Below are 26,356 nucleotides of genomic sequence, written 5' to 3'. Positions count from 1 at the left end.
TGGTGCAGGGTCTGGAGCACAAGTCCTGAGAGGAGTGGCTGAGGTCCCTTCTGAGCCTCGTTTTTAGACTGGAGAAAAAGAGACTCAGGAAGGACCTTTCCATTCTCTAGAGCCACCTGAAAGGAGGGGTATAGCCTGGTGGGGGTCATCCTCTTCTCCCAGGCAACCAGTGACAGGACAAGAGGGCATAGCATCAAGCTGCACCGGGGGAGGTTCAGGCTGGACATCAGGAGGAATTTCCTTGCAGAAAGGGTTGTTAAACATTGGAATGGGCTGCCAGGGAGGTGATGGAGTCACCAGCCCTGGAGGTGTTCAAGAAATGACTGGATGTGACAGTGCCATGGTCAGATGACAAGGTAGTGATCAAAGGTTGGAGTTGATGATCTCAGAGGTCTTTTCCAACCTAGATGATTCTCTGAAGTCTTTCTCATTATTAATTTTCAACACTGAAATGCAGTTCCACATCCCAAAAATGCCATTGATCCCTTCAGTGATAAGTATTTCCTACTACTCAAATGAGATACAACAGCCCTGCACACCCCTGTCCCAGTTGCCCTTAATGGAGGTTGCTCTTAAATTTGTTGGCTATATTTTCACAGCTTCCAACAGAGCAGTAAGTTAAAGCTGGACTGTTTCGTATCAAATGAATATTGAATGGGAAGGTTTACTTATAAACATACAAAGTATACATCACAGTTTGAGCCTTACACTGTGCAAATAAGGAAATGTTCATCAGTTTATTAAGTAGCATATTTTGGTCTTTGAGAAAGAAATGCCTGTGATGCCATAGCTTGAAATTGAAAGATTTCAAAACACTGAGTGAAATTGGAAAGTTCTGAAATCAGCAGCTGGTTGTTTACCCTTCTTCCTTACACGTGTGACCTTTTCACAGAGTTTTGCAGCTTACTTTTTGGTAAGAGTTGATTGGTTTGAGTCAATTCTAAAAATGTTCACTTTCTGGGAAGTCTTAAAGTAAAATACTTTGTTCCTTTTAGAGTTGGAAGAAGTATGTGTTTTGATTTTAATTGTTTGACTTGTGTCCAGGTTCAGATTTTATGACAGTGGGAATGATGTAACTTAAAATAAACTGTCCAAAAAATTAAGGAAGTGGACCAAGCAAAAAAAATTCGAATGTGGAAAAACAGGAGTGGTAAGAAGGCTGATAGCTGGAAAGAGAAAAGAACTAAAACTGCTAAGTCTAACATTAAGCCTGAATAAGTTAAAAATTAAAATGCCATGTTTAAATATTCAGCTCTTTTCACCATCTTCAAAAGAAAAGGCTGGACACTTGAAACTTACATGGCTTGTTACCAGTTCTGAAGCATGAAGTTGCATGAGTTTGGCTGCTAATTTAAAAAATACTTGAGGTATCTTTTCTTAATCAAAGGAAAACAAAACCTACATGGTGGGAGGCAGTATGGAAACTTACGAAACTAGCACAAGAAAAAGAGCCTCTGTTAAGTCCTTCCGGTAACGTGGCACTGTAAGTGAATATTGAAGAAGGAATTCAACCTTTTATTAACGTGTGTTGCTATCCTAACTCTCAATACTTTTTTCTTCAGAGGTGAAAAAAAGTTCTTCCTGCATACAATCTCCAAAATGTTTCTCTCAGCATACTGTTTATTTTTAAATCAAGTCTATAACCTGCAAGTAATCAAAAGTACCACTTAGCCAGCAGTTAGTTCAAAAAGTACATCTTCGACTTCGACTAGTTCAGAAAAATATATCTTAAGCAGTACTCTTTGTCAAATCTTTAGTAGGTGTTTGGGCATATGGGGATAGCATTCTGACAGTTTACAATTTGAAGTCAGGGGGATTAGATCTAATACTTGCCTGCCTCTCTCTCCAATCCATCCATCACTCCCTCCAAAACCTGTATATAACATAACGTTGAATCAGATGTTAATATATTTCCAAATAAAGAGTGACAGAGAAAATAATTTGCAACATATTATTAGATTTATCCATGTTCTAAGTCCGCAGAGGCAATGTTTCAAGTGAAGACACACTTTATTTTTAATCTCTTCCATATTTTACTTGAAAATTTGCAGCAACCAAATTGGCAAACAGATTGAGGAAAAGTCAGTATTAAATTATGTCTAAAGATATTAGTATTTCATCTTTACACTAAAGCTGAAATGAATGGAAATGACAACTAAAAACTTAAGTAGAGGTGTCGTTACTTTACTGAAGTAATATGTAGAATTTCTGGTGACTTCCAAAGTGTGATACTGATTACAGTGTAAACTGTGACCATATTTTTCAGATAGCTTCAGGAGATAATTATTTATATGCACAGATACACACACAGAGACTCTTTTTAGCTGTACTGTGGAGAAATTGAGTGCATTATCTTATCTGAGCATGCAGGTGAGAAAATCAAAACACACTTATGGAGTATTTGTATACAGAGGCAGATCCTCAGGCAAATATGAGTATTTCAGTGGTTTGGGTAAGTGATTTGGAAGAACATAATCCTTTGTAATGTCAATATAGTGGGGATTGGTAAATAAGCTTAAACTTGATTACTTTTTCCTGTAGTTAGATACAGCTTTAGCACATCTAATAGGAATAGCTTATATTTACCTGGTCTCTCCAAGATGTGTTTACATAAGATAATAAAAATGTCACACATTATCCAGATGCTTAATTGTAGATTTATGTTGTGACTGTGTGTCGGTATGGAAATATGGGAAAATGCTACTTTGTTTAGACTGTATCTTAAATTTATTCTGACTTTTTTTCTTAATAGAGCCTTTTCCAAATTTACTGTACACTATTTTGAGAGTCAGTGTAGACCATTTTTCTTGACAAGACTTGTCCAAAAAGTGGTGGTCTTGTTCTAGAGTAAGTTGACTAATAAGTGCAAATTTGCTACTTGTTATTGAATGTCATTTGCCAAAATCCATAACATCTATAATGTCTTTCCCCAGTACTGTTTTAAGGGGTTATTTTTTACAATTTCTTGGTATGTTTGCAACAAAATGCTTTTGTTTCCACAAGTGTTTTTACAGCACAGCAAACCAAGGAAATATTCCATGTTGGTGTTATCTTACCACAGATTTCAAAAGCAACACTATCTGAGGAAACACCACATAGCAACTCTAGCTTAGAAGACTTTGAACAACAGCAGAAATTTAAGAACAAGCTTGTCAATGCAAATAAAGGAGTGTGTACTTCTTATCTGTTCTGATTCATATAAGGGTTATCAAATAATTCAGGGCATAGTTTCTGGAAGTACTCTGCAAATTAATTTTTATCCCCTGGAGGGAGGAGAGTCCTTATTTGTATACAGAGGGATAAAGTTATGCAGGTTTTCTTCAGGGGTGGAGGAGACATCCTCAGAACTCTTGGCAGTGACTTCCCTAGAAGATTTCTATGAGAGGGCATGTAACATGCAGGGGGGTCATGAGGGTCTGAAATAGCCACTGTGCTACTTTGATTGTCTGCTTAAGGCTCCGAACTGGATGTGTTTGCCCTTGGTGTGTAGTTTTCACCCCTGTTGTTCTGGAAGCTATTCTTGGGTTTCTGAATGGCTAAACCTCCCTCTGTAAGCTCTGATATCTGAGCCATCAGCGATGGCTTTCTCAACCTATAGATTTGTGATCCATCTCTGTCAGTGCATTATCTGGAGGGCACAGAGGCATGCCCATGGGAACCGGAGATGAAGCTGATCTGGTTATCTGGTTAGCTGATCTGTCATGTCTTAGGCTTGAAAGCAGCCTGACCAAATGATACGAAGTTCACTTGGCATTGTCAATCTGCAAAGCATGTGATAAGGAGTCCAAGCCCTGCATCTAGTGTTTGTGGGGTTTTTTTTACTTTGTTTTTTTAATCAAGTTTTTACTCACTGGAAAAAAGGAAAGTTTTTGCAATAAAAAGGTATAGGCGGGTACAGCCGGTTGTTCCAGATTTGCAGCATTTGAACACGGTTACATGTGCAGATGAGTAGTGACTAAAATATTTTTATGGTTTGCATTTTGAAGAAGCAAACGTGACGTGTGTGTAGTTGCAGCATTTGTCTGTAAGAAAATAAATCCTTATCAACTTCTTTCATGTTTCAAGAGGACAATGCATCTGGAGAATTTAGGGCAGAAACAAGTAGATTGACAAATTATTAAGGAGTAATGCATCACTAACTGGAGCTGGGAGGTTTCTAGGAAAGCATGGGTAGAAGGATAGCAGGCAGTTTCTAAGATGTGGATATTTCTGAAAGATATGAATGGTAGAACATAAAGGGCTATTGCTAGCATCTCCTTGAAGTTCTTACTACCAACAAAATGCGCTTATTTTTGAAATGTGAAGTAATTTTGGTTTGTATCCAGGATTTTTATAGCTTCCAGGATTCTACAGAATTACAATAAAGATGAATGGTAACTTAATTGGGTTGGTAAATTAGAGAAGAGAGAGGAGAATTCAACAGTCTTGATTCAAAAAGAAAATAAAGCAACCAGTTAATTCTCATTAGTCACAAAATCTAGTTCCCTCATTTACATTTTTAAGATGGAATCAGCAGATGAGGAAAATTACCCTTTAAATTACCAGTCTGTATAGTGGCTGGTTAAGTTTGTCCCCTGAAAATTAATTTAAATCAAATTTTAAAGCAAATTTGTCAAAATGCTTCTAGTCACTATTAAAATTCCTTGATTTCAGCTCAAGTTAATCTGAGGAATTACAGTGAATAAACTACAGCTCTGTAAATGGGGTCAAATTTTTTTTCATATGTAACCTGGAAAGTCAGAAGTCAAACTGACAATGCAATGTCCCTTTTGGAAAACAAAAGACTGTATATCTTATGTTATGCTTAAGTTGGTATAACATTGGGTAAACTTCTCTTTCCACTTTGCCTGCTGTCAGTGCTTACCTGTGAAAGTTATGAAGTCAAGTGGCTTATAAAGCTCATCAGCAATGGTATTTTTTAAGGTGCTTCTGGAAAACAGGACACCCACCTGTCATGCAGCAGAATTCCTTGGGGTAGAGGTGGATGTTTGCTTGGTCAGACAAATTTTAAGTCTACTAGAATACTTGCCTACTAGAAAGCATTTTTTTTAATAGCCTAGTTCTCTCCTTTGTGAATGTCTTTCCGCTCTTTTGTATAAAAGCAGCATTTGAAAGTATAGAAATGCAAAATCTGAGATCACTACTGTGGCACAGGGATGCTGGCAGGTGTATCTGGAGCTACTGTTATCTTTGTAACTCTTTTACCTTGAGTGTTGCAGGCGGAAAGGATCACTTTGTTACATGTATAATGTGCCAGTTTCAGTAGATCTTTGGGCAAGCAAGGTGAGAGCCCAGATCACCCCTGATCAACATCAAAAAACAAATGCATTTCACCCTCTCAAGAATGTCGGGTACCCCAGGAGTCATGAGCTTCTCTGGAGCTCACTGAGCTTTCAGTGTCTCTGGTGCTTGGAGGTGCCATGTCTTTGCCTGTACCTCCCTGCAAAATAAATACATGTAGGTAAGTATAGGAGTTTCAGGAGGCATTGATTTATCTGGTGCAAGTTTCAACAGGTGAAATTCAAATTGGATGTAATGGAAAAAAGTATTCCCCCAGTAGATGGTGAAGCGTGGTATAGATGGCTCAAACAGGCTGTGACATACCCATGCTTGGAAAATTTTTAAATCTAGTGGCATGAGATCTGGAGCAATCTGATCTATCTGGAGTTATCCCAGCTTGGAGTTAGGGGTTAAAATAGATGACCCCCAAGCATCACTTTCAACCTCAATTATTAGCCTATGTCCTGTTCCTCTCTGGAACGTGGTCTTGGAATGCAGGATGGGGAACTATTGATGCAGGCAGTCAGGAGAAAGATGGCTGTAGAACCGGGGCAGCCCTGTTTTATGCTGTGCTGTAGGAATCATGAAAGCTTAGTATTATTTTTTTATTCCACATATAGTTTGTGCGATTTATTTTTTTTTTTTTTTTAAGAAGGAGAAAGCATCCATACTTCTCAAATTGTGCACTGTAATAGCAGTGTCCTTCTGGTGTTTATTACAAAATGACAAATCAATTTGTGATGGAAAAGGGAATGAAGCCACGGGTGGCCTAAGAAGGAAACCCATCTGTGGAGGGGTCAAACAGAGTTCATAACTATATTCACTGTGTTGTTTTTGCTTTTAATAAATTTTGGTGCTAACATATCTACTTCAGCAATGAAACCAAAATTTCAGAAAGGGCAAGAATTCTCATCTGCTATGAAGAGTAACAAAAAACGAGGATTATGTAGATGTAAGAAGGGGGAATCTGGAAACAATAGAACTCACATTTAATGCTCTGACATGCCTTAGAAAACCATTATTGTCTTAAGCCAGCTGCAGTATTAATTAATGAAAATACTGACTTAGCAGGGGGTTGCTTTCAGCTTCTTTTCATCTGGCACATGAGCTGCCCCAGATAGTGCCCACTTTCCTGTGCTTAGGAAGGGGGAAAAATAATATCTTTTTTGCTTCTGCTCATACAGATCCACATCCAGAGAACTGAAGGGTGTGACCACATGACCTGTTCACAGTGTAACACTAATTTCTGTTACCGTTGTGGGGAGAGATACCGCCAGCTCCGCTTCTTTGGAGACCACACGTCAAACCTCAGCATCTTTGGATGCAAATACCGCTACCTCCCCGAGAGACCACATCTAAGGAGATTAGTGCGAGGCTCTGTCTGTGGTGAGTGGATTCGTGCTCCTTGTGGAGAGATGCACGATGAAGTGATTGGGGGGATAGGGCAATTGCAGTTAAATTAAAACTAGTGGTTTAAAGGATTGGATGGGCTACTTGTTTTTCAGTTATTCAAAAGATATTAAGTATATTTAAATATATGGAATTTGCCCTCCCTTTTTAGATGGACTGTGTGTGATTAAGTATTGTGTCATCTTCTGGTAGCTTGTTTTCTAATTTTTAATAATACTGGGAAAGTGCTGTCAATATGCATGTCGCTGGTATTCATTATTCTGAAGGTATATTGGAGAAATGGGTCAGAGGACGAAGCTTATTTAAATTAACCTTGGTGTAAGTCTATTTGAATTAAGTGCCCTTTGGATTTGAACCTGATGCGAGTTGAAAAACTCAAGCTTTTCCCATATAAATAGGAGGATAGTATTTTAACTGTTAGCTTTAGTTCAGCTAAAATCAGCTTGAAACAAAATACAAATTACATACATTAATTTTGCTCACAAAAGTATGATGCCAAAAATGTTTTTTTATTAAACAAAAAGACACTCATAATTTGCTTTCAAGCCAGATATCTGTCTCAACCTATATAAGAGTCTGCCTTATTATCTTGTGCTTCTATTATGTGATGTCTTTCATAGATGAGAAGTTCAATCATTGTAGTGAGTTTACGGCATGTGAGGTGACATATATTGTTACAGAAAATGGATTAACTGTCAAAAACTGGGAACCTGTCAAGCAAAATAGAACTTTCCATACTTCGAATTAAGACACAAAAATTGGAGATGACTTGTAGTTTGCCTAGGATGAGGAAATGCTTTGAGCTTGATTGTAGAGGTAAAGGCAAGAGACAGAACATGTGGGAAAAAGCAGACCTGAAGTGAAAACATTACTCCTGAGCCAGACATGTTCCAATAAGAAAATTAAGTGGTTTCCAGAGTAACGTAAGAATTAACACACAAACTCATAGACCTGGTAATAAAAATGCCAGTCTTCCTGCTCTTGATTGTGAGAGATTTGTAAACTTTGAGTGCTTGTTTTAAACAAGTGGCAATATGTCATCCAAGCCCATTAGTTTGACCCCAGGAGCTTGCAAGGCTTTGGTAACAAACTTTGAGTAAAGTGATTTAAAGATACAGAAAGAACTAGAAAGGAGATGAAAATTGAAAGTGATTGGAGATGCCTACTCTAAAACATTTTGTAGAGGTGAATTGCAATGCAGGAGAAGATCTAGCCTAGATGGAAGACAGGGCACATGAATATAAACGTTCATTAATAAATTCAGGTTTAAACTATGAGAACTGTTTCAAAGCACTTAGTAAGATTTCAGAAGAGCTTTTAGCAATAGCCACAATGGCAAACAGTGTAAGCTGTTTTTAAATAAATCTTGTCATATTTGGTGTAATTAGTCTCCGCTGTAGCAACAGATTGTACTCAGAGACATTACAAAGTTAGTGCTGCTCACGTGCAGAATCACGGGTAACCTTATTAGAATCACAGAATAGGCTGTCTGTGGGAGACCAGTGAGGTGTTGCTAAATATGCGGGGGTTTTGTATGGCTTTTTAGTTTATTCCTTTGGAGAAGAAATGCTTTCATAAATGTTATTTTGTAGCCATGTGGAGTGAAGGTTTCTTGGGTTGTTTCTAAAATTTGGCCAGGTGGAGTGTGTAGAAAGATCACCTCATGGTAGGCTGGCATGCTATCCTGATTTCTGTTGAGAAGCAAGTGCATGCAGTCACAAACTGCTTTGCAGTAAAAATAAGGGAAAAGTATTTATGGCAACATAAATTTAAACATACTTTTCTTCACAAACCAGCTGTTATGTAAAGGTGATAGTAATCACAGGAAGAAGAAAACCCGAAAGCAGAAGTGATCTTTGACATTTCTCTCCCTTCTTTAGCTAGCATAGTTTTTAGAGAAATTGTCCTGTGACCAGTACAGTCAAGGGAAACTGTTTTTATTCCCCCATCCCAGCAGACTTAGAGATTTCATTCTTTTGTAATTGTTTGGCTGAATTCTTGAAGGCAGAATGTTTGGTTATAACTGGAATCAGTGATGAATTATACAGGAAGGGAAGGCATGTTCAGCTGTCTTAAGTGTACTCAAGATGCCACTGGAATGCCACCTGGATTCAGTTGATGAATTGTAGTCAAAATAAATTGGTTGGTACTTCATGGATGTGTAACAAGACACAACATGTAATGAAGCTATTAAGGTGAATGAATGTTTTTCGCATGGTAACCAGCATTTCAGATAGGATTCTGAAAGCAGGATGTTTTCAGATCTAGCTGACGTTTATTCCTATCCCAAGCAAAGCACAAGGTTCACTTCATGTAAGCATGGCTTTGAGCCTCACAGGAGGCAGCATGCATTTCTGTGATCCAGCCTTCATTAGCAACTTCGTATTTTAGTTGGTCTGATTTGTAAGAAGTTGTCTCTATATCCTTGGTATGTAGACTTTTATTAGAACGTATGTCTACATAGATATTGCTGGTTTGATTTGTAAGTAGACATTTTTGTTGTCTCTGCTTAAACAATAATGATATTTAGACTTAAACTAAATTTTATCTTTTTTCTTATATGTTAGTGATATATTTTATAAAACTAGTTTATTAATTTTTTTATATGGCAAAGAATTCTTGTAAGGATATGTGGGGGTTTGAATATATTATCCTAAAACCTGTAAGTAACCCAAAGTTAGGCAAGGGAAAAGTATGTTCTCATGCTTCCTGAAACACTTCATTATTTTGCAGAAAAACGTGGTTCTCTGTATCACAAATAAGGCAACCCCTCTGAGACACCTGCAGATAGAGTTGTTATACAACCACAAATGTCTACATCTTCATGTTGGTCCACCCAGTAGAGAAATTGTTTACCATAATTTTGAGTGCAATTGTAAAAAGGTTCCGTTTCAATTGCTTTTTGTTAAGTTACCCTTAAAAGCTAGCTTTGGACAACAGCAAACTGGCTGTCATAACCTACTGCTGAGATCACCACATGGGCTAATGACCCAAGATTTTATTGAGCTCTGAGGCAGGTGTTACATTTGCTCTCTGTGTTCTCAGTCTCGGAGCTAACAGATGTAGGACAGTTTAGTGCCTGCAGCAAACATCCTTAGTCTCAGTGACATTTCTTGGTGTGTATGATTCCCTTTAAGATTAAGAGCTTCATAATACTTTGCACTATGACAAACTATGTTTATCAAACTGAAATTGGATATAAAGTAGTTGTCAATTCTGATATATAAAACTGAGCATTTTGTAATTGTTTCATACAATGTAGATAATATTATTGGACCAAATAGTACATACCTGCTACTTTGCCAGTGATTGCTGCTGTTCGTACTCTTCCTGATGGCGACATCTGCAAGTCTCGTTCACCTTATGTTGTTTGTTTATTTTAGTTTAGAGAGGTAGAGAAATATTAAGGATTTGAATGTGACAGATACAGAAAGAGAAAAAGTATTTGTTTTGAAATTTGGTCTTTAGAAATAATGTATTGATAACCAAAAGAATATACAGTCTTATGATGATGAAAAGTCATTTTATTCTGTAAGATCTTGGAATTACACAATATTTGTAACTTCATATTCACAGGTAGAAGGAAAGACACTACTCATGCTTTATTTCAGTTCTGAGTTTGTCAAATGTAAGTAAATGAGTTCTTGAATTAGCTCAGGAGCTGTTCTTTGTGTCTGAAAAGAAGTTACTCCAATTGTAGACTAGCTTAGCCCTTCCCATAGACTCTGTTTCTTCATCCTCAATCACTAGCTCAGTGATTTAAGTTTTTAATAATTTTAGTAACAAACGTCGTAATTTTCTAGCGTTCTAATTACATGGCTATCAATGAAGTAAGGAGTTCATACCTTAAGCCTCTAATCTTTTACAAGCTTTACTTGAAATTGTTGAAGGCTCTGGTAATGTTTTAAAATGCTTTTAATTTCTTTTTTTTGGACCTTTCTTGAGTTTTTCCTTCACTTTACATTCATTTTCTGTCTTCACTTGAATAATGTATTTGACAATTTCTGTGTGTATAGAACACAGCTCAGTGAAGTCCCAGGAAGGTATGCCGTTAGGATGCCTAGCAACTAGAGTAATACAAATATTTGCCGAATTTTTTTCTTCTACGAATTAATGTTTCCCACCCACAACACTCCTGTGAAATTCAAAAGCTATCAAAACAGAGCAAGAAAAGGACCAGTTCATTTAACTGCTGTAAATATTTCCAAAATATCTAATTTTTCCTTTGCACTGCTCAAATTAGTGTCTCAGGTTATGGAAAGGTTTACATCATTATTGAATGAAGTAATCCACTTACTGAAATCTGATATGAGTGACTTGAGAGAGGGAAGGGCAGGAAAGAAAGGTAACAAACTCAATTTTTCTCCCATTCGAGAGGTGATCTTTCAAACATGTACCTAACTTAGAGAATTGCAGAATTTCAGATCCCTGCTCAGACTGCTGGTGTACCAGTAAAAATGCCTGCTCTCCTGCATTTTCAAACATCTCAATGAAGTGATGTCTTTGACCCAGCTGCTCAGGCAACAGAGACGGGGAGATTCTTCCATTGAAGTGGGCAATGCAAGGAAGATAGCTTGGGTTCTGGTTCAGGTTCAAATTCACTTTTTCAGCAAGACCCCTGCCTTCACTCTGTGAACTTCTGAAAATCCTGAACGCATCAGAAATAAAGAATATGAACATGCTTTATTTGTTCTTGGTCTTATGCTCTAGCAAGTATGCTGCTCAGCATCACTGCCCTACTGTTGTAAGAGTCACAACATACCCTTATAAATGTAGATCCAAAATAGATTTGGCTGTGGTTTGACTTCGACTTAAATCACAGCTGTACATGAGCACTTCACTGTAGCCTTTTAAAGCAAGCAGAAATGTATTTAGAGGGGATGGTCTCATCACCTTGAGCTAACCTAAACTTTCCAAGATGCTAGTTTGCTTGGCATCTCTCCAGGCTGGTTGCTGTGAAGTAGGATTCCAGAGAAGCCAAATTATAGTAGCTTTATAGCTATCACATTCCTGTCAATGCTTGAGGGATTTCAGAATGGAAACAGAAATAAATGCAAGCTGTTAATGTATGAAATAAGCTGTGCTCAGAGAGTTGTGGTGGGTGAAGAGGGCAGAGAGAAATGTGCGTTGGGAGCTGACTGTGTGGTGATAGCTCCTGGCTGAATTTGTAGGATGAAATTACAAGTAGAGATCCTGTTTGTAGAGGTAAAAATTACTATTTTAAAAATAATAGATTAAAATATTTTCTGATATTAAAATATTTATGAATTGTTGGAAAGGAAAAAAATAAAAATTCCCTCTTTTAACTATTTAATGGATTTTGCATTTCAGCTGGAAAACTACTCATTACACCCCTAATATTGGTTCTGGGACTGGCCCTGGGAGCCGTAGCTGTTGTAATAGGTAAGAATTACGTATGTGAATGAATCTAATCCTGCTTATGCAGTGACTTTCTCTATATGATATCTCAAAGACATGGAGACAAAGTACAGATTTCGCAGATACTGTTTTAATATTAAATGCATGATTAAAAAAAAAATAAAATGTATGCTTACTAGCTTTATTTTTTTGCCATTTATTTGGTTTTCCAGTCTTTAACTGTCTACAGCAGTCTTTAACTGCTGTAGATAAACTAGCAAAAAGTTCACAGTAACTTAAATGTAATCCTGGGGGCTGGCTGACCCAGCCTTTAATCACCCCATTGAATCACAATTTTTAGATCTTGGCCATGAGTATGACAAGATTTTTAGGGAACTAAGGCCTAGTCCTAAGAGTTCACCAGCTTGAAGATGCAATAACAACAAAGCAGCAAATTGGGATGAGTCAGTCTCAAAACATGATCCAGTGCAAAGGCTGCCAAATTGTATTCCATCACAAAAACTATGAACTCATTTGATTACAGTGTCAAAGCTCTGTTAATGTCGTTGTATTAATGTGGACACAGATATTTTAGCAAAGATGCTCTTTGCCTGGCTTAGCTGAGTTTTCCTGCAGAAAGGAGATCAGCTGTGACAGCAAGGTACAATTTTTCTCGTGCGAATGCATATCCACTCTTTATGTTGGGAGCAATATGTCATTCATGGATCATGCTGCTTCACAACTTCTTATCAAACTGCTTATTCCATTGAGAATTTGCAGTCCATGCCCAGCCCTGAAGTATATTGGGATGTGGCTCCTTTATTTTGATACAATAAAACCAAAATATACTGGGATAGTTATATTAATAAGGTTGAAAATAATCAATCAACCTATAACAGAAGTACTATTACAGCTTTCTAGACTACATCTTGCCAAATAATGAATATTGCTGTAATTTCTGTATTTAGACCAACCATCTTCACTGAAGAGAGTGAGTGATGTCAATCTTAAATATTTATTCTATTCAGTAGCATTTTTATGCCAACATTTTAAACAATAAAGACTTCTTAATGCCAGTAAATCTTATTTTGGTCTACAATCTGATATAATCTATGATGGGGAAAAAACCCACTTTTTTATATATACTAAAAATTAAGAGGGTTTTGCAGTAATACAGTAACAATAATAATCAGAATGCCATTGAAGTCTCATCGTAGGCTTGGCTGGATAAGATGTGATGAAGGCCAGGAGTATGAGCAGTTTCAAAAACATTGATTATTTATAGAAAAGTTTTTGTCTTGAGGTAATTAGAGCAATATTTGCTTCCAACCACTGTTAGACTAATCTCAGTTAAGTAGCTGTAAACCATACTGCACCATTTACAAGGCTATTGAGCAAAGCCCTGTGATTGTAGTAGTCTTTTGTTCTATGTTATCACTGTAGTGGTGTCTGAAAAGAAAATCTTCAGCCATTTCAGTGTGCAGGTGGCAAGAGAAAGGGGAAGATGCTTCTCATTTGGGTTTCAGTACAAACTATTTGACAGATTTTTCACCTGAATGATTGCAATGTATTTTTTTTTTTTTTTACAGCTTTCTTTGTCTCAAAAGACTTTTAAGAATAAAGAGTTCCCTGTCTAGGCAAGGATAAACACTGATACGATTCAAGATGAACATTTGGTATTACTTCACAGTAGATGAGGACGTTCATAAAAATAAATAAAAAGTAAAACTCTAACATGCTGTCCCTATTGCATGTGAATCTAATTGAGAACTAGTTTAGTTACATCAGCTTTGAATTTAGAGCTAAGAATTTCCAGAGTGCTTTTAAAAGTTTTATATTTGTACCTTACACCAAACAGCATGGTTCAGAAATTAATTTGTCAGAGATGAGTGTAGGGTTAGCAGGAATTTGTTGTAACAGAAAGTGTAGCTTAATTCGTTATCAAAGACACTGTTTGCTGCAGCCTAGTATTATTTTCTGCTTGTCCAAATGCCTGGTCTAAATTCTTCTGAGACATGAAAAGTTCTATTTGAAAAACTGTATTTAAAGAACATAACACATGCACAAAGGATTGTATTTAATTATGGGGTTTTTTTCTCCTGTTTCCTTCTTTTGGCAGGTTTATTTGTGTTTCCTATCTATTGCCTTTGTAAAAAGCAGAGGAAAAGGTCACGGACAGGTATGCCCTGGTGAGGACGGACATTACTCGCCTGAAGTGAGCTGGTCCTGCAAGGGCTATCCGTGTTTTATGTGACAGAGCAATACAGTGCTGGTTACAGCCTCAAAGCCACCGCCCTGGAAGAAGGATGGAGGCTCTCCTGCCATCTTCCCTCAGCCGAAAACACTACTGCAGACCAGAAAGCCTCTTTTCTGGTGCATTCTCAACAAGATGGGCCCCCTGACTGCTGCTTTTTAAATGTCTTTGGTTTGGGGTTTTTTAGTTATGACTTTGGAGGGTTTTTTTTGAGTCTAAGTTTCTGAACCAGACAATCCAGGTCTGTATTGTAGCCACAACTCTACTACCGATTTGGCCTGTGAAGAAGCATTTAACTGCTAACATGTGCTCGTTTAACTTCAGCGTCGGCCTTTAAGGTGGAAATGCTTACAAGTGTTCAGACTCTTACTGTATACTGAGCATACTACTTTTGGTATTAAAAAGTACTTCTGTAAATAACTTCCATCACACAGCATTCTGTTCAGCATACCGAAACCCCATGCCATGCCAGAGCACGACAGCTGGTTATCTTCTGAGTGCTCCTGCCAGTGGAGTGCACATTGCCACCGCCAAACTGCAGTGCCTCAGAGGGAAATACCCTTAGTACTGACGCGCCGTGATACTTAAGAATATGGTGATTGGTTTCACTTCAGTAATTTATTTATGACAGTCATTAATATTAATGGGCAGGGGGTGTGACAAGATTTGTTACAACAGGACTTCATTTTTAAATTCTCACAGTGCAGAAAAAATTTGAAGGGTTTAGATAACAAGACGTGTCAGTGGCCTAATCTGTCCCAAGATATCCCTGAAGTGTGTTTGCAGGGAAGCTGGAAACCTGCTCTTTTGTTCTGACTTGGAATATGATAGACATGCTACACACTACCCGTGTGAGGATTGACTTGTTGAAATTTTATAAACTAAATAGCACATTTTGTTTGTTTGTTCCTTTGAGTAGGCTACTACTACATAAGTCTTGGAGTATCCACTGATGTCTCGTGAGGAAAATCTGTGAATCCAGGGTAAGGGAAGTAATCATAAATTCTTAGGAGACCACTTCATTCTAATTTTCTGCTTTCAGTGTTTCTCTTCCTGGCACATGACAGTTCTGAAGAGAATAGCTATCTTTGCTCTTTTTTTCTTAAGTTCCACTGTTTGCTACCAAACCTCTTTCTCAGTGCATCACAACAAAAGCAGTGTAATTCAGAGTAAGGAATCAGTTACTCAGAATTTTTACACTTAATTTTAATCCAAATTTATCATACAAATATAACTTAAAAAACAGAATCAATTTGTTTAGACAGAACACTGAAACAAAAAAGAAAGGAGTTAAATAAGAAAAAAACTACTTCATACTGTAAAAATACAGGCTAATCTTAAGAAGATTGGATTTGTACTGTGAAGGTACTTCTTTTCAGTGTGTGTGAAGATACACATGTATTTATATGTATGTTTGTGTATATATGGGGAAAAGGGAAGCAGGAAGATGGGAAATGTCCTTAAGAGTCCACTGACTTCAAAAATTAGGCTCGCAAATAACGTATCATTTAAGAGGATGTACTTTGTGCCGCTTACTTTGAAAATTGTTGTTAAATCTGAATCCAGTTGAAATTTTCAAGCAAATAGTGTTCTGCCCCACCAACATAGTACTTGTTATAAGATACTTTGACTTCGAAGCCTCAGTGGAAGAAGCTGATGACTTTTGTTTACCTGGAAACACAAATATCAGCTTACCATAGCTGGCTAGTATGCTTGTTTTCTGTCAGCTTCTGGTTTTGTTTTCTTGCGTTTTTTTTTTTCTTTAAGCACACCATGGTAGTCAGTAACTATTTAATAATTTTCATTTGAATTTAAGGGCACGTTGACCCTGTTATCCTAATAGTAAAAACAGTACTTTTCAAAGATTTACAAATTAAGGAGGGAAGCAATGATATTTAGAAATAAAATTCAAAGCCTATTGTCAATGCAAATTTACCTGTTACTTAGACTTACTTTCTTCTGAGATACATCAGTTTTCTGTTTGTTATGTCTGAAGTTAGAAGCTGCCTTAAAATTGGTCTTGGTTTTGAGTGTGTTTTCTGAGGCTATACATATCAGTTATCTTTGGCTTACTCAGGGATTTTTATTCCTCTCTTTAAATGTCAAATAATGAAGATATTTTTGTATTATTTAGAAAAACCTTCAGACCTCAGAGAGCGAGATATATATAGATAGATTTGGGTTTGCAATGCAGTCTATAACTTGGTGTCAAACTACTCCACTTGAGAATATTTTAGTACTTGAGATTATCTGTAATAACTACATATTGGATTTATTTCCTTTCTTTTCCTGGTTCTTTATAAATGTTTGAGATATTCCTACAGTCTTTGTACCTGTTTTCACTCTGCCATGTTTGCTATTTTCAGTTTTTAGAGTTCAGCAAGATCTGAATCTAAGATATTAGAATAAAGAACATAAAAGGGAAGATAATAGATCTGCACTTACTTCTATTCAGAAAGTATGTCCTTGTGGATGGAGAAAAGGAACATACAACTCAGCTCCTACATTATCATTTCATCTAGGCAATTTTGATTTTATCAGAACAGATAAAATCAAAGGGAATGGTTCTTCATTTTGTATACAGAGCAGAAAGAGACATCTTTGACCTTATAAAGATGAGTGAATCTGTGCTTTTTCTGTTGGGAAAAAAAAAAGGAATTGCAATAATTTTTGCTTTTCTGTAGAACGGGATAAGTGTTCAAGAACCAGGCAGAATAGGGATATGGAAGTCTTTTTCCATCTGTATAAAAATATTGCCACTGGAAAAGTACATAAATACAATTTTTATCAATATTATATAACATTACGTAGTAAAGCATGAGAAGTAGCTCAGTACAAAGCTTTATTTGGTTAAACATCAGCTTTTAAGCAACTCATCACAACAAACCTTATATACATCAAAGCCACGTCATTTGTTTTAAAAGCATTAATTTATTCATTTGAAAGCAACTGAATGGACTTTATAAAGAAATTATGTAAGTGTATTGTGCTTTTTGTAACTACTCTAAAGAAACCATCAGGCTGTTCTACTCCATCTTTATTAGCAGAAAACTTCATCAGGCAGCTATATTAACCTGCTAAGGCAGATTTCACACTACTGTATGCTGATCATCACTGGTTGTTGTGTTTGCTTTCACGACAGTTAATATTTAAGTTTATTTATCTTTGTGCAAGGTTGTTGCTCATCCGTACCTGTGTCAAGACTAGGAAATGCTTAAATCCATTCTACACTAGCCTTCTGTTTCAAGCTTTCCTGGGGCTGGATTTGCTGTGTGCTCGGCCCCGTGTGCAGGTGTGCAGTCAGAGCTGGGGCTCTCCCTGTGGTGCTGTGGCTGTGTGTGCCCCATCCTGCTCCTGCTGGGAGGTCTGGCTGGACACCCCACCCCCTCGGGGGCTGCATTCCCTTTCTCCACTATGCAGAATTTAGTTCTGTTTCATTAATGGGGTCAAGTTCCAGGGCTACTCAACCATATCAGCAGCAGGATCATTTTCTGTCCTGTGGCATCTCAGAGCATAGTTATGTGTATGTACAGAGTTCATCCAGGAGATTGTGACTGGAAAATAATTGTGCTTTTCCTTATGTCAGTCTATTAGCCAGTGAGAGTAATAGGCTGAGTAGGAATACAAGCAAGAGGCAGAAAAGCAATTCCGAGTAGCTTTGTGCTGAGCTGACCCATCAGGCTTAGTTCTGTACAAAAAAGTCAGTGAGTCTTCGGTTCTCACCACCTCTATAATAAACAGCATATTCCTACCTGTTCAGTGTCATTAAAGTACAGTGCACTTTGAGTGATCTATTATCTTCCTTTGAGGCAGTGAAAATGTGTAAGGGAAGATTTTGTGTTTGATTTTGATGCTCCTAATGCTGAATTCATAACTCCCCCGGTGTGTTAAGGGTTTTTGGAATTTACACCTATTTATTCATTATAAAAGTTTTACTTTATTAAAAATACTAATTTGTGGGGACTACTGCCAATTTTAACTAGAAAGCATTTTGGCTCACCATCAGGTATTCTTTTTAGCCAAGAGGCTTTTTGCTCTTCCAAAGACTGTCACAGTTCGTGTGATGTTAAATGGTGTGTAGGTGGGGCAGTAATTCTCTCAGAGGATACAAATTCACTGGTGATGGAATGGTTTCTTATGCCAATTAGATTTGAGAAACTGTTTAATATTCAATGGCCAAATAGTTTGCCATGCAGATTCTTGGTTGGTTTATTAGATTTTTTTAAATTTAATTGTGTTTCTTGAGCAAACCTTACATCGTAATTTTTGGTATGCTAATTGTGCAGGTTCAAGTTGTAGATAAGAACCACAGATTGCTGTTACTGTTATAATCTATATTAGATCTCTGCTGATGGAAAGAATCCTACATGAGGAAACTATTAGATAATTTCTTACTTTCTTTTAATTGTTAAGCCTTATGGTTAGAGTGAGTCAGCTTCATTCCTGACATCAGTCACAGCCCCATTAAACCAGAGAAGACTACTTTTATGCCAGAGTGGAATTTGGTCGCAAATACTTTTATAAAAACATCTGGAAGTATGTTGATAGCCATGGAAAACCCAGTTCACTTCTTAAGAAGTTCAAACTACTATAGAGCCACTCCTCGTTTGCAGAACGATGCCAATGTGTTTAGTAAGCGCAGGAGAGGGAAGGAGTTGGGAAGAATTTCTGGACAACACTCTCATTAGAGCAGATTGTCAGGAGAGGGGATACTAGCTTTTAATATAATAAAGAAACCTTAATGCTTTGAGCCACTAATAAAATTAGGAACAACACCCAAAGACAGTGTTAAATAACATTTCTTCAGATTCTTTCTTCAGAGTAACAAATAGCACACTGTAAGAAGTGGAATTGCAGCTGTTCAGTATTTTTAGGACTTAACACATAAACTTGAGGACACACAACATCTAAAACGTTATGTTGCTGATCTATTTGGTAGTTTGTCTTGTTACTGTTACATGAAAAACCAGCTGAGCCTTGATATAATTGAAAGACAAACACTGTTTTCACTGGTGTTACAGCTTGAGCAGTATTTAACACCCCAAAACGTTTTTGTGATAAAACTAACAAATGGAGCTGCTTGCAGATGAAGCTTCCTCACTGAATCTTCCTTACCTTTCTGTGCATAAGAGTTCAGGAACCATATATTCTCTCTGCAGTAAGGAGCAGACTGCACGTATTAGGCAGTTAATCACTGATGCTTCTCTTCTCTTGGCCTAATAGTGAAATTCCATAAGGGAAATGAAAACTGATCTTAGAGTGCATGCTCTGATTTCAAAGTTAAAAATGTGTAATAAGTTTTAATTATTCCATAGCAAAAAAATAAATGCATACCTTTTGAAAAATAATTCCAGCTGTTTATTTATAAATCTCTCTGTATAACACAATAGTTATAATAGTGATGCATTTATTAAAATATCCATATTGTGCAAAAGAAAGCCTTTTTTTGGTGCTTATTTGGCTTATCAAAACATGAAAAATTAATCGGAAGTGTTTTGGATGGATCAAAGTCAGAAGAGAAGCTTATTGTGTAAAAATATTTGTTTAGCATAAATGTGAATTTTGCACATATCTTAAACACAGTTGCATGCCACCCCTGTTCAGTGTTCACCTTGTGGAAAATTTGTCAGACTGAAAACAGTATTTTTGAAATGTTTAACTTACTGTCACAGAGGATGATGTTACTAACACAATGTCACATTTTACCTCATTTTTAGAAAGGAATATAATTACAGAATCCAGAGAAGCTATTCAGGTGTTTAAAACCTGTCCTGTAAAACTGTAATGCAGTCAGAAAACATCTTCATGCCTTATGTAAGCTCTGGATGAGCAGATGGATTCAGTCTTTAGTCATGGACTATGTTTTTGCATAAAAAATGCACTCTTTGGGGTTTTTCATAACAATTTGCATCCTGCTGCTTTGTGTCCAGAAATTGCAAGGACAGGGATGAATTTACATTTCACTGTCTACCATCTCATATAAAATGTTTACCATCTTTCCATTCTTACACACTTTGTTTGTATGCTTTCCTTCTCCTTCTAAATTTCATCATTTGAAACTGACTTGTGAAAATGGCTGAAGATCAAATTGGACCTGTAAAATGTGATCTCATAAGAAGTTGCTTTGTTAACGCTTTGCTGAGCTATAAGCAAAAGATTAATTTTGTTGTATTTACATTACTTAAAAGCAAGATGCTGAAATCTATTTTCTCCATGGCTTTTAATTTTGCAATTTTAAAATGTACTTAAGTAGCACAGTCATCTTTGTTACATAACTAACCATCTGAGTACAAAATAACATTTTCGCATATTTGTTAATTCTTGTCACTAGGGTAGAGATGAGAATAGTGCTGAAAAAAGAAAAAATTATCTCTGAGGAACGTGTCCAAGTTGAATTTAATTCTATGACAATTCAATGAGAAGTCTTCCCTTACTCATCTCTTGTTTTGTGTATTTTAGGGTAAAGGGTTCCCTTTAAAATAGGTTTAATTTGAATGGCAGGGGTTGAGGGTAGTGAGATAATAGATCACATCCTTTTTAGTGTACAGGCTTCTGGCACAACTAGGATGTTGACCAAACACTGTGGATTCATTAAGAAAGCAATTTTTAGTTCTGCATTTGGGCAACATACAAGCTAGTATTGGAACTTTTTGTAGTATATATATGGGAAGACTAAGAACTTATAAAACCTGGAGGAAGGCAGTGCCCATGAAATCGACACTTGAATTCCAGTATTTAATGTTTTGCATAATGAGAGATTTTAAATGTGTAAGTGCCTTACTGCGTGAAACAAATGAAAGGTGTTCATACCCCTCAACAGAGCAATATGGGAATTCCTATTCTGTGGACTCCTACAATTATATTAAGCCAAAGTAATCACTATTGTTTTGTTCAGAAAGTTGACAAATGTATTAGGGAAGAAATTAGCCTATCATAAAAGTAATCTGGCATGCTTATTTTAATTCTGGTGATGTCATTTCTGTGGGTTTTTTTTTAACTTGTTCCTTGCGGCCATCCCTCCCCCTGACTCCTCCAATCTTCCTTCAGACTTCTGCAGAAATGCACCTTAACTTGTTGTTAGAGTAAGTTTGGCTCCTCCAACATAAGAAGCCATGAGTTTTCAACCACTGAGAGAACTGCAGCCTTTTGGAGAAGAGAATTCAGCCCAAGTACAGTTAGAGCACAGCCTGCTGTGGCTGTACCTGCCAGCTCGGGGCTCACTCCTGCCTTGTTCACACTAATTGTTGGAGGTGGAAGCACCAAGGAATATGGCACATGGAGGTGCACTGTAGCTAGGCTGGGACTTAAAAGGTTGAGAGCATTTCAGTGTTATCCAGCTGGAACTAACATATCCTGTTAATACAAGCTGGTAACTCCTCTGGGGTGGGTCTCTTGGTGGACGAAACCATCAATCAAGATGGTGGCGCAGCTCTGGGTTCTCTGCCCAGCCTTTACTGCAGGGTGGGAGGTGTGATCTGGAAAAGTATTACTCATTTTGCCATCATCTGATAGCTTCAAAATGGGTGTTCTGGGGTTTATTTCTTCTTACTTCCTTTTCCAGAAGACAGTGGAATTTTACCCTTTATGTTCTAGACTTACTAAAGGCCCTGTTTGCCCTTACTAACATTGATGCCACTATTGTCCATCTATTACTGAAGTCAGGAATAAGCTACTTTTCTAAAATTACCTTGAATTTCATGAGCTTATGGTTGCAATTATCTGTCAAAAAAAAAGAAATATAAAAGTTGATTACCAAAAGGAAATTGAGTCAATGGGGGGTGAGAAGAAAAATGATGCTTAGAAAGTCTATTTTTTGTAGATTCATGATCATAAGATGGTTTAAATACATTCAATTTACTCCTCTGAAAATTTGTAAAGGAAAGAAGGAGGAATTAAGATGAGTATCCCTTTGAACCTTATATTTTCCTGAAATTCTTCAATTTTTCAGAACGGTAGGAGGGGCTTTTTTTTCCACCCTGGAGTTACTAATTGTTAATATAGCTGTCATGGTCTTACTGTGAACACTAATGTGACTGTTTAGTCAGGATTCAGCTTGCATATCTGAAGGTTTTGGTGATTGAGAATTTGATTTAGAGCCATACTGCAATAAAATTATAAGTGAATTATTACATATCTTAATGACTTCTATTTCAGCATTATCTCAAAATTTTAGACATTAAAAATTTCATTCTTCTATAATCCATTAAATAGAAGATGCCATGTATCAAAATTCTCTTTCAATCTTATGAGTTACTGTTTATTTTTACTGGTTATTTCCTTAAATGAATTTTTTCTCTCCTAGAACCAGCAGACACACAAACAAAATGCTGATAAGATTTCCCCATTATCTTTGTCTTGCATATAGCTGACACTATATTTTCTGTTGCATCGTATTGCAACAATGGTCTTCATGCTGTAATAACTTGATGAAAATATTCAGTAGTCCTGGGCAATATTTTACAAATAATTCATCTTCAAGTTTAAATGTATACCACTAATCACTGTTGAGTGTGCTACCTGTGTGGTTGCTTTAGTTTATGTCAATGTTTTGTAAGAATTATTTCTTGCTACCCTCTTCAGAGTGCCTTTTTATTTAGGAGGTCTAGAAGATGGTTCACTGAAGTCTTCTGTAGAATCTACCATAGTAATGTCTGATCTTTAAACTTGTCCTGATGAATGTATAACTAAAATCTTGTTCTTTAAAAAGCTATAGTAGACACAGGTTGTATATGCACATGTACATGCATGGATACAAGGGAAGGTGTTCTGCCAATGTTTGTCCTGCTGGACAGGACCTTTCGGAAGTAAGTGAATTTTTTAACAGTTTTATTTTCAAAATGTTACCTCACTAGTATTCAGTAGTAGATATTTCTCTGTATTGCTTCACTTTGCTAAATACAATCACGGTAGGCAGTTTAATTTTTAAAAGACTCTGCGATGAATCTGGTGTTCGTATGAGACTGAATTTCGTAAGACAAAACTTATGGTACTTTGTTTTCTTTAAAGGCATTCCTTTCACTTACACTGACATCACAAGCCCCTGTTAGCAACAAACTGAAAAAGTGCTTCCCCATGATGAAATGGAAGAATGTAAAGGAGCATTTGAATGCACTCCACCCATCTTAAAATGAGTATTCAGAAATGGGGGTGGGGAGCAGTGGATTTGATTAATTGTGGGGAGACATGCATTGTAGAGTTCGTTCACTTGGCACACAAGGGGTTTTACAATGTCATCTAGTAATGTCTACCTAATAAAATTTTGAAAAAATAAATGAAATTGCCTGAACGTTTAACTCTTTCTTTAAGCAATTCTATGTGTGAAGGATAGTGGACAGTCTCCAAGGAGTCTCCCTTAAATTTGTAATACTTTTTATGATATTTATGTAATCTTAAAAAAACCTCACAAGATAATTTAACTTCAGGATCTTTGTGTTCTCAAACCCTGTATTAGAGTCACTTCACTCTTTACCTGCTTTAACACTGGAAATGAAAGTGGAGGTAACAAGCCAGTTTACTGTGGTGAATATTTTAATGTAAAATACTCCCTGTCATGTGGTCTCATCTCTGGCTACTGCTTTCACTTTTAAAAGCATCTTAATATGTAACACAGAATTTTACCTTCTCATGAAATGTTAGCTTAAAATTACATAAAATGAGGAGAAAATTTTCCCATTCCCTTTTTATGACTACTTCCTAAAGCTTTATCATTTTCAAAAGGTTTCAGTGAAAGCAGTCTGTAGCCATAAACTTGAAATAGGTAACCCATTAATTGAATTAATTAAATTAATTCATTTCCTCTTTTCTCTGGAAAGGAACTGTGTACAGTTTCCTTACTAGGTGGCCTGTCAGTATTGATGGAATGTGTTTTCTGATGCATTTGGGATTTTTAAACACTATACCTAATTATGAAGTTGCACTTGCACATTCATGAACAGGCACACAAGCTATCACCATTACCTACTCTTTGTTTCCGCAGCAAATGAAGCTGAAAACCAATTCCCTGCCAAGAAATATACAGCAAAAATCTTGAGGCTTATGCTTGATCTCTCTGGTGGAGGACAAACCTTTCAGCCCTCTCCCCGGCCCCCTCCAAAACAGTCAAGATTTGCAACGAAATGTCAAATGTCAAATCATACCAGAGGTTCCTTATCTGCAGGAATTCTAGTGTGCAGCAATGGAAGGATAGTCTGCAGGCCAAAGGAATCGATAGCCCTGGAGCCAAAACTGAAGTTAAAGGCAAACTTCTCACTTGCAATCTCAAACTGTTTGACAAAAGACAGACAGCAGACTTTGATTAAAAGCATGGTATTTCCCCAAATAAATAGAACTAATGTGCTCCACAGAATTGTAATCTTTAGATGCTCCCCTTCAGCTGATTGACATGTACTTTTGAGGGTTTTCATGCTTTGCTTAGTAGTTTGGCTTGAGCAGTGAAATGAGTCACTGTGGGGTATGTGAAATACTGAATTATAATTAGCAACCATGTAAACCTGTTATGCATCAAAAAGGTCAATACAGCTTTTATGGAAGAGTCTTGTCTTATCAGCCACAAAGTTTATTGGCAGATAAGCAAGTTCTGTAATTCTTTGCAATAGTCTCAAATTAAACCTAGACATGGTCTAAGAAGGAGGATCTCGCATGGACGAGGTGGGCATAGTTTGGTCAGAACATACAAATTGATCTGAGTAAATAGCTTTTGCCATGAAGGGAGGATGCTGCTTGAATTCTGCAGAGATGTGTGTTTGGCTTTGCTCTTGAACATACTTCCAAATTATGTCAAGAAAAAGGTAAGCAATGGGGTAATAAACAATCTTGAGTTATCCAGTAGTGTATAAATGAGAGTTAGTTACAGTAATCAAATAAATGGATTTTGGACAACAACAAAATAGAGGTAGGTTCTTTGCATGAAATTATAGGACTGATTGATATTGGTTATCGTGTTTGTACCAAAAGTCTCTGAGTGATACAGGAAAGACAAAATAGTAACCAGATGGGATCTGTAACAAAAAAAAAGTAAGTCTTGAAACAGTGAAAGACAAGTGAAGTCTCCTGCCAAAGGATATTGTAAATGCTGAGAGCTGACATGAAAACTGGAGGAATTATGGGAGAGAAAGTAGTGGCAACTCACTTACTGTACAGAATATCCTGCTTGGCTCAGAAAATCTTTTGAGTCAAAAATGTTTTGAAGCCTGAACAGTAGTAGATGGTAGTAATTTTTTTTGGCCATATTTCCCATTCTCTCCCAGGTACCTGTTTTTATTTGCTGTCAAGAGACACTATTGGGTTCCCTGAAGCATTGCTTTGTATCAACATTTTTAGGTCATTTTCTTTTAATTGAAATTCCCTAGAATAGGGATAATATTGTAGTGGATCCCAGCCTGATCCAATGAGAATGGAAGGCCTCTTCCATCCTACTTGACCATAGAAAACACTCTACCATGGATGAGATGCTGATAGGTAAGACAGGGGTTTGCAAAGTTGTGAAGTGGTGCAAATGTGTCTCCTTTGTGTACTGTTCTCACCAGCAGCTAATTTTTTTCCACCTATTCTGGGCAAGGTTCTTGCCTCAACCTAATTTCCACCTAGCTTGTCCTCTTACTCACTCTGGGATGTTATCACAATCATCTCATCCTTTCCCAGACTGTTTTCCCTAACTCTTCCCTTACTAGAATACTGAAATAATCTGAAGCTAAGATTTTTGTGATCCTCTAGGAGTGTTGTATGCCTCTAAATCCATGTTCTGTGCTGGCCCAGGCCTTGCCTCCTTGACCAGTTTGGACATAAATAAATAACACTACTTCTCTAGAAATATTTCTTTCTAAATGAAGTGCCATTTTAGGTGTCTCTTACCCACTTTTTTCTGCCTTCTATTTCATCAATCCCATTTTATTTTGTAAATTATGTTTTCTCTTTTGTTCTCTTTATGCTTTATGAGAAGCATTTTTATGAGAACTGTTGGACAGTCTCTCAAAACTCCAAGAAGGTAAAAGTGCAGCAAATAAAAATAAAATTACGGTTCCAGAAAAGCAGCACTGTGTGATGAAATAGGACTCT

The 26,356-nt window shown here is 36.9% G+C and overlaps 1 protein-coding gene across 1 annotated transcript in view; it reads left to right on the top strand.

Moving 5' to 3' along the window:
- Positions 1 to 23,579, top strand: part of RNF217 (ring finger protein 217) — a 62,091-nt gene extending 38,512 nt beyond the window's left edge. The window contains exons 4-6 of the mRNA XM_014876680.2: positions 6,465 to 6,666; positions 12,022 to 12,093; positions 14,168 to 23,579. Coding sequence (XP_014732166.2) covers positions 6,465 to 6,666; positions 12,022 to 12,093; positions 14,168 to 14,241 — 348 coding nt within the window. The 3' untranslated portion in view covers positions 14,242 to 23,579. The remainder of the gene's footprint in view (positions 1 to 6,464; positions 6,667 to 12,021; positions 12,094 to 14,167) is intronic.
- Positions 23,580 to 26,356: the final 2,777 nt, after the last annotated feature.

The sequence above is a fragment of the Sturnus vulgaris genome, chromosome 3 (genome assembly GCF_052056855.1).
Source record: "Sturnus vulgaris isolate bStuVul1 chromosome 3, bStuVul1.hap1, whole genome shotgun sequence".
Lineage (NCBI taxonomy): Eukaryota > Metazoa > Chordata > Aves > Passeriformes > Sturnidae > Sturnus > Sturnus vulgaris.
The sequence above is the reverse complement of the archived record's forward strand: the minus strand, read 5'-3'. Positions and strand labels throughout refer to the sequence as shown.